This window comes from Orycteropus afer, unplaced genomic scaffold, assembly GCF_000298275.1.
Source record: "Orycteropus afer afer isolate SDZICR_OR568_19922 unplaced genomic scaffold, OryAfe1.0 scaffold00129, whole genome shotgun sequence".
Taxonomy (NCBI): Eukaryota; Metazoa; Chordata; class Mammalia; order Tubulidentata; family Orycteropodidae; genus Orycteropus; species Orycteropus afer.
Window position 1 is genome coordinate 8,103,512 of NW_006921716.1, and position 9,134 is coordinate 8,112,645.

General features: G+C 42.3%; 1 protein-coding gene across 1 annotated transcript; it reads left to right on the forward strand.

Annotated features, from left to right (window-relative positions):
- Positions 1-412: 412 nt before the first annotated feature.
- Positions 413-5,226, forward strand: FABP5 (fatty acid binding protein 5). The gene is made up of 4 exons (XM_007944655.2): positions 413-491; positions 3,456-3,628; positions 4,013-4,114; positions 5,173-5,226. The coding sequence occupies exons 1-4, from the start codon at positions 413-415 to the stop codon at positions 5,224-5,226; spliced, it is 408 nt and encodes a 135-aa protein (XP_007942846.1).
- Positions 5,227-9,134: the final 3,908 nt, after the last annotated feature.

Sequence of the window (9,134 nt, forward strand, 5' to 3'; positions counted from 1 at the left end):
ACTAGTGAGGGATAACAGATTCTTTGGCAGCTTGGCTGTAAAACCACTGGGCCCGAGAGAATGAGAGGCGGAACCTGACCTCCTGGGTTTGAGGCGCTGGTGAGTGCAGGAGCTGGCGTCCGGAGAGGCGTGGGGCGCGTCGGGCGAGTCCCCGCTTGCACGTGGCTCCCTCGGAGCCCTGGGATCTCTGGCAGGTGGAGCCGGCTCGCACCTCCCGCCTCCGGGAGGGAGGCCCCAGGGTGCGCCGGGGGCGGAGCAGAGGCGGGGAGACGCGCGCCTCCCATTGGCCAAGCGGCGATGCCCGGCGCGCACCGTCTTTATAAGGCGGCCCGTGGCACAGGCACCCGCACGCCACGCTCTCCCGCAGGACCCTCCTTTGCCCACTGTGCACTCCGGCTCGTCCGCCCCCACCATGGCCACCGTTGAACAGCTGGTAGGAAGATGGCGCCTGGTAGACAGCAAAGGCTTTGATGAATACATGAAGGAAGTAGGTGAGGTACTCGGCTCGGCGGCGCCGGCAACGTGGCAAACGTGTGTCCATCTGCCCGAGCTCCTGATCGGCGTTCCGTGGCGGCATCTCCCACCTTACCACCAACACGCGGCCTCTGGCTGAGCGCTCTGTGCACCATGTGTGAAAGCAGCCAGAAGAGCGGGGCGTGCACGCCTTCCTCCCGCCCCAGAATTGCGAGGATGTACCGCCTCGTGGTCCCGCTAACTCTTTTTCCTCTCCTCCTTTCCCCATGTCCTCGGCGCAGCCTTTCCGCACTGCATCCTGTCCTTTCACGCGCGCTCATCCCTCACCCCAAGCTTTTTCGATCTTCTCTGGGCCATCCCATCAGTCCTACTCTATCGTGGCAGCACCTATTCCCTCTATGCCGCCCTGAGGCCCGACTGCCGCATCTTTTGTTCCTTGATGGCGCACGGTCTCCCGTCCTCTTCTCCACGGGGACGCGGTGCCATGGCTCTTGGGAGAGTGTGTGGTTTCCTGCAGAAGCCCTGTTGAGGGTATAAAGGAGGCTGCAGCTCCAGCTTCCATTCTGCTCTCACCACGCCCCTCCCCGCGGCTCCTGCCCTCCTCCGCCGGGTGAGCGAGGCGCATCCTCGCCTCCTGGCCCTGGAGCGGCGCTGAGAGGTGTGGCCCTGGCTGATCCACTTGGCCTAGGCGACAAAGGGCGGGGGCTGTGGGACGCGCGCAGTGAGACCTGGTGTTCCTGGGGATGGGTGGTCTCTGCTGCCCTGGCCTCAGCATCTTGAGGTGAAGGCAAGGAGGCCCTGTCCTTTGTTGGAAAACTGGAAATCTCTTGCAAAATCTTTAATTAATGTAAAAAATAATGGCGTAGTGGGTAAAGCATTTGGTTGCTAACCAGAAAGTTGGCGGTTCAAATCCACCAGCTGCTCTGCAGGAGAAAGATGAAGCAGTTTACTTCCTTGAAGATTTACAACCTTTGGAAACCCAATGGCGATCACTTATGAGTATGACTCGACCATGGCAGTGGGTTGGGTTTTTTTGCTTTAAAAGATAACTATATAAGCTGTTTATTCAACGTGCAAGATGGGCGTGGCCCTGCTGAAAACTCTGAAGCATTCCTCGAAGTCTCTGTGGGAAGATTCAAATTCACTTTTTAATATAGTGCGTGATTTTCTGTTACTATGCTTTTCTACTATTGAAAACGAGTGAAACTGGCAAACAAAAATAAACTTTTGTCACAGGCCACCAGGAAGTGTGAAATAACAGCATAGATCCCATCTGGGAGTGGTTTTACAGCTCTAGGCTGCTGAGACCGTGAAGGTGCTTCCAGAAGCCGTTATTTCACTCAGGTGTAGACATGACTGCTCTCTGGTGCGGGAGTCCCTAAGACCCTCTGTTAGGAAATGCAGCCCCTTATGTAGCTCTGGTAGCGTAGTGCCTAAGGCACTTTGCTAACCAGAAGGCTGGCCGTTCAAACCCACCAGCCACTCCTTTGAAGGAAGATGGGGCAATGTACTTCCGTAGTGATACTGCCTCGGAAACCCAAGGAGGGGTCCCTATGAGTCGAGTACGACTCAACAGCACATAACAACAACAACAACAACAGGAATCTTAGAAGCCCTCCTTCACTAATCTTTATCCAAGACAGGGTGGTGTTGAGGCTTGTTGTGTGTTGAATCTTGAGTGTACTTATCATACTGTTGGCAAAACAAGAAGGCAGCGTTTTTTGTTGTTTTCCATTGCGAACCTAATGGAGATGAGCCTGGAAAAAATAAACTCACTACATTTTATATCTAAGAAATACAGCATTTGTGTATATGTCTGGTTGTGAAGTCCAAATAGAGAACTCTGTTTCTGTGTCCATTGAAAGTAAGTGTGTTACTTGTTTCTAGGATTCTGGAGCTATGAAGGTTGTCAAACCTCAGTTTATGGAGATGTGGAAAGAATAGAGCCCATTTGTTTGTCCAGAGTGAGAGGAAATAATAACTAACAACACCAGGCACCAACCCTCAGTTGCCAAAAGAGAAGGCTTTAAGGGAAAGTTTAAGATCTGGCTGAGTGATTGTCTTCAAGCCAGTTATTTCGCTGTTAGTAGTCTTACGTGTGAAATGGGCAGGTGGTCTAGCTCCTTACCACTTAGAGGAATTATACGATTTATGAATTAAATATTTTATCAATGTAGTAATTAAGATATATAGCTATGAAATGTTTTCTGTTTTTGATGGTAAAGTTTTTTTTCACTTACTGTCACCATGATTGCATTATTAACTCTGAAACATTGTGCTATTTGAATATCTCAGAATTTACTTGTTTTATATAGTCTATTAACCAAGTATTTATCAAGGGCCTTTTATGTGCCAAGTAATATGCTGGAGTTGTAGCATACAATGGTTGGCAGAATCCATTGCATAGAAAAACACTGAGCAAGCCCCACTGAGTTTACAATTTTGATTGCTTTATCTCTACCATCTATCAATGCTTTGAGTAAATAAATTTTAGAAGTCTGTATTTATACCCTAACTCAGCACAGCATGGAAACCAAAAGCTAATTACTGGAAATAGAGGTCCCTGTTTTATTCCCAGTTACATCACTTCCTAACTACATGACCTTAGGCAAGTTTGTTCAACCTCACATTTTCACCAGTTTAGTATGGTTGGCGGTTCAAACCCACCAGCCACTCCTCGGAAGGAAGGTTGGGCAATCCTACTTCTGTAGTGATACTGCCTCGGAAACCCAAGGAGGGGTCGCTATGAGTCAGGGCGGACTCCACGGCACATAACAACAACAAAGTATAGACAGTGATAGCTACTTAATAGCTATCATTATTGCTAGTCTTACATGAATATGTGTAAAATGATGGCATTTGGGATTCATACTAAAGTGAACAAGTGAAAATATATCATGCATAATAATTACAGTTGGATAGCTGCTTTTGTTATATATCTTTGGTCTTCCTGTTATTTAACGAGCTATAACATTCTACAGGAGTGGGAGTGGCTCTGCGAAAAATGGGCGCAATGGCCAAGCCAGATTGTGTCATCTCATGTGATGGCAAAGCCCTCACCATAAAAACAGAGAGCACTTTGAAAACAACACAGTTTTCTTGTAACCTGGGAGAAAAGTTTGAAGAAACTACAGCTGATGGCAGAAAAACTCAGGTTAGTCATAACTTAAGTTATAAAATCTTAGAAGTTTCTAGAATGATAGACTGTGTCAACATTCTTACTGTTGACAGGTAAGAACTTAATGAAAAAGTCTCAAGTGGTTTAATGATTTGAATTTTGACAAATTGTTAAAAGCACGAGCTTTATAACCTAGTTTATCTTTAAAATGGCTTAAAGAGCAGGAGAGGAAAAAATGAGCATCTTCTATGTATTTCTGGATTGAAAAGCATAAACTATGTGAATATGATCAACCTGGGTTAATAAAGTAAGCCCAGAATGTAGAAGATGCTAGAATGTTGATTAAGGAGGCTATGATTCAGGCAAACTCTTTTGGCATATACTTTGAAATAACTAAAAATACATATTTTATTTTTATAGACTGTCTGCAACTTTACAGACGGTACTTTGGTTCAACACCAGGAGTGGGATGGGAAAGAAAGCACAATAACAAGAAAATTGCAAGATGGGAAATTAGTGGTGGTAAGTACCAAACTTCATATGTCTTATTGGGCTTTTTCTTTGCATACATTGTTCATGTAACTATTCTTTATCACTGATCATAAACAGGAGAACTAGGTTTGGAAGAAAAATAATGCTAAATAATAAGTTAAATACTAGAACGCTAATTATTAAAAACACTTCTTTGTAGGGACAGGGAAGTGGCATAAGACAGGAAATGTAGCTGGAGCTAGGTTTAGCCTTTGCTTTGCTGCTACTTTATACTATAAACATATACTATAATCTTAGGCTCTGGTGGCGCAGTGCCTAAGGCATTTGACCGCTAACCAGAAGGTTGGTGGTTCAAATCCACCAGCTGCTCCACAATAGGAAGATGGGTCTATCTACTTCTGTGAAGATTTACCACCTCAGAAACCCAATGGGGGTTGCTATGAGTTGGAATCAACTAGATGGCAATGAGGTTGGTTTGGTTTTCTTTTTACAATCTTAGGTAAGCCACCGCACTATCCTTTTGGGCATGCATTTTTCCATCTCTTTAAAATGAGGAATAATATTTGCCAGGTATTAGGTATTATACTGAATACTTTATAGGGGCAGTGATGGTTCATTAATAGAATTCTTCCATGTGGAAGACGGGTTCGATTCCCAGTCAGTGCACCTCGTTGCAGGCACCACCTGTGTCTGTCAGTGGAGGCTTGTGTGTTTCTGATACTGTGAACAGATTTTCAGCAAAGCTTCTAGACTAAGATGGATTAAGAAGAAAGACCTGGTAATCTATTTCAGAAAATCAGCAATTAAAAACCCTGTGGATCAGGGTGATGGCAAGGGACCAGGCAGCCTTTCGTACAGTTGTATGTGGGATCACTGTGGGTTAGGCACCATCTCGACAGAAGCTAACAACAACAACTCAATACTAGAATTAATACAACAAGTTCTAGCTTCTCTTGAATTCGAGATCCTAAAGCAGATTTTCTCCATGTATGAAGTAGAGTACAAGGTCTTGTAAGACTCTGACATTTTACTACCACTGTTGCCATAGGGTACAAGATTAACCGATTATTACTGTATTTTTCTTCTAGGAATGTGTTATGAACAATATCACCTGCACTCGGATCTATGAAAAAGTAGAATAAATAGCCCATCATCACTTTGGATAGGAGTTAGCTGTGAGAATGAACAAGCTCAGTTCAATGAGCAAATCTCATACTGCTTTTTTGTCCTTCATTACTGTGTTCAATTATTTCTATCACAAACATTTTACATGCAACTATTTCAAAGTATTGGTTTAATTAGGATCATCCCTTTGGTTAGTAAATAAATGTGTTTGTGCTAATATTAGTGTTGTAGTCATTCTTTAACCTGAAAGGAAATCACTGATGAGTTTGGATAATTAATGACTTGAATAAATTCTGGTATTATAGTCTTGAACAGACTATGTTGAGATTATATTCTGGTAATTTACATGTGAAGGTACTTCCAAAGCAAATACAGTACCAATGATTTAAGTTTATTGACACTGAACTTTGCATCTACTCAAGAATCTTACATTTCTAACAGACTCTTTTAATTAAAAGGTAGCTACGTAAACTGTTTGTAATTTAATTATTAGAACAAAAGTTAAATAACTATCATTGATAAATTATATTTTAATGGTGCCCTTATGATTATTTTTCAGGATTTCTGCAGTGAAAAATTTATTTAATAAAGTTATTACAGACCTTCCACGTGCCAGGCACGGTTTAGAGATTAAGCTGTATCTGGTCACAGTGGACAAATCATTGCCCTCAGTATTAGGAGAAACACTTCAGCTTTAGAAGAATACTAAGTACTCATTAACAAAAGCCACAGAAGTAATATAGCGCAATAAATACTCAGTGTGAGGAGAAACACTTCAGCTTTAGAAGAATACTGTTGTTGTTGTTGTTATGTGCCGTTGAGTCGGACCCGACTCATAGCGACCCCTCCTGGGGTGTCCGAGGCAGTATCACTACGGAAGTAGATTGCCCCACCTTCCTTCCGAGGAGTGGCTGGTGGGTTTGAACCACCATCCTTCTGGTTAGCAGTCAAGTGCCTTAGGCACTACGCTACCAGAGCTCCCAGAAGAATACTAAGTACTCATTAACAAAAGCCACAGAAGTAATACAGTGCAATAAATATTCCACATGTGATTATATATACATATAATATGCTATATAAAGAATTCTGAAAAACCTCTATTCTGTTTCCTGGGCCAATATACAAATACTTGGAGAAATCGGTAATAGGTAATGAGCTAAAGCTTTGTGTACGTGATCCTCAGAGCAATACTACGGCATCAGGTACCATTATCTACACTGCAAATAAGAAGACAGTTTTGCCTGGCTAACCTGTCAAGGATATAGGGAGTGGTAGACTTGCATCGTGAATATACATCTAGTCAACTCAAATGATTGTGCTCAATCTTTCTACATCACTACGTCTTAGCAGCTTGTTTAAATAACTCTGTTTTTAAAATCCTTAAGTGTACTAACAGAGACTTTTCTGGAACCACTCTCCATGCACTGAGATTGCCCTGCATGCAAACACTGGTAAGAATCTTCTATGTAAGAATTAGCCAGAGCTAAGGAGCTCTGGTAGTGCAGACCCTGTGGCATTTGACTGCTAATCAGAAAGTTAGTGGTTCAAACTCACCAGCCACTCCACAAAGGGAAGATGGGGCAATCAACTTCTGTAAAGATTTACCTCCTCGGAAATCCAATAGGATTTGCTAAGTGAGTCAAAATCACCTCAATGGCAGGAAGTTTGATTTTATTTTTTTTTTTTAAGCAGTCAATGAAGGTTTGGCCTTACTGACACTAGATCTGTGCTGTTCAGTATACTGCCACGAGCCAGATGCGGTTCTTGAGCATTTGAAATCTGGCTAGTCTGGCTGAGATGTTTCAAGTATAAAGCGTGTGCTGATTTTCAAACAGTAGGAAAAAAATACTCCATTAACCATTATTATGATTATATATTATAGTAACATTTGGGATTATTTTTGGTTAAATATCAAAATTAATGTCAGTTTTTTGTATGTATGTGTGGAAGATTTAGAAGCATGTGAGGCTGGCATATTTTTTTTATTAGAACTGCTCTAGACTTCCTTTTTTATTTGAATTTCCACCTTGCTCATTATAGTTTCCATACTAGTCCCCCTTTTCCACTTCTAATAAAGTGTACGTTTATTTGGTATTCTCCCTGAACCAAACACTGGGCGAAGTACTTCAAGTGTTTAGTAGTTCTCACAACCACTCTGGTTAATGTGTAGTATTGATTTCTTCATTTATAGATGAAGTCACATGGCTACTACAAGTCAGGACAGATTACATATGAGTAACAACCTGTGTTCCTAACCACCATGACCTAATAATGCCTGTTTATGGACTGTGGAAATTTGCTTGAAGGACATTGAGCCCATGATTCTTACATAGGGAAGCTGTTGACATTTTGGGTGGGACAATTTTCCATTGTGCTGAAGTATGTCAAGTATCACATGACTCAGCACTGAGTTATAACTGATTAAACTATGAATACCTATAAGTCCCTAGTGGCTGCTGATTTGAACAGCACATGATTCTAACCTAAATACCCTAAAATCCATTTCTTATTTTTGCCTTCCAATTTGCTGCTTTTGCAGTATCACCTGTCTCAGTCAATGGAAATGTCTATTCCAGTTTCCGAGCTAAATGCCCTGGAGTCATCTTACTTTCTGATGTTTCTTTCTCATCTCATTTCTGATCCATTAGCAAATTATTTCAGCTTTGCGTTCAGAATATATCTAGGATTCAATTACTTCTCATCTCCCCCACAGTACTGGTCTGGTTCAAACACTATCATCATCTCTCCCCTGGTCTCTCTGCATATTTTCCTCCCAGAGATACCGTGTGCAAAAACAGAATATGCCTCTCCTCTGTTGAGAAACCTCTACTGGCTTCCCATCCCAACTGAGTAGAAGACAAAGTCTTTGCAGTGGTCCACAAGGACCTTCCTGAACTTGCCTGTGTCCCTCACGTCCCAAAACATCATTTTATTTCCTTCCACTCTTGTCAAACACTTACCTCCAGGCACACTGGCCATTGTTGATACAAGTACACCCGTGCCTTTGCACCTGTTACTGCCTCTGCCTGTAACAATCTTCCCCTAGGAATCTGCAGCCCACGCTCTCTCGCTTCTCTTCTCAAATGTCACCAGAGCAGTGAGTCATTCCCAGACCATACTATAATAGCTACCACCCTTTCACCATAGTTTCAATTTCCTTACCCTGTTTTATTTTTCCCCATTGACTATATATGGTTGTTGTTAGGCACCAGCAAGTTGGTTCCGACTCATAGTGATTCTGTGTGCAACAGAATGAAAACACTGCACAGTCCTGTGCCATACTCACAATTGTTGCTATGTTGGAGCCCACTGTTGGAGCCACTGTGCCAATCTATTTAATTTTTCACTGACTCTCTGCCTTACCAAGCATGGTGTCCTTCTCCAGGGACTGGTCCTTCCTGATAACATGTCCAAAGTACGTGAGAGAAAGTCTTGCAGTCTTTGTTCTAAGAGCATTCTGCAGCACTTTGTCCAAAAAAGATTTGCTCATTTTTCTGGAAGCCCATGGTACATTTAATAGTCTTCATTAATACCATAGAGGTCAATTCTTGTGTCTTCTTAGTCATTGTCCCGTTTTTGCATGCAGATTAAGTGATTGAAAATACTGTGGCTTGGGTCAGACACCCTTTAATACTAAAAGTAACATCATTGGTCTTTACCACTTTAAAGAGACCTTTTTTAAAAGATCTGCCCAATGCAATATGTCATTTAATTTCTTGACTGCTGTTTTCATGGGCATTGATTGTGGATCCAGGTAAACTGAAATCCTTGACAACTATAGTCTTTTCTCCATTGATCATGATATTCTTTATTGGTGTAGTTGTGAGAATTTTCATTTTATGTTGAGGTGTAATCTATATTGAAAGCTATAGTCTTTGATTTGCATCTGTAAGTGCTTCAAGTCCTTTTCACTTTCAACAAGCAA

Coding starts and splice junctions, on each gene's coding strand:
- FABP5 (XM_007944655.2), top strand. CDS start 413: ATGGCCACCGTTGAACAGCTGGTAGGAAGATGGCGCCTGGTAGACAGC. Junction 492..3,455: donor TGAATACATGAAGGAAGTAG/GTGAGGTACTCG, acceptor AACATTCTACAG/GAGTGGGAGTGGCTCTGCGA. Junction 4,115..5,172: donor AAGATGGGAAATTAGTGGTG/GTAAGTACCAAA, acceptor TTTTTCTTCTAG/GAATGTGTTATGAACAATAT.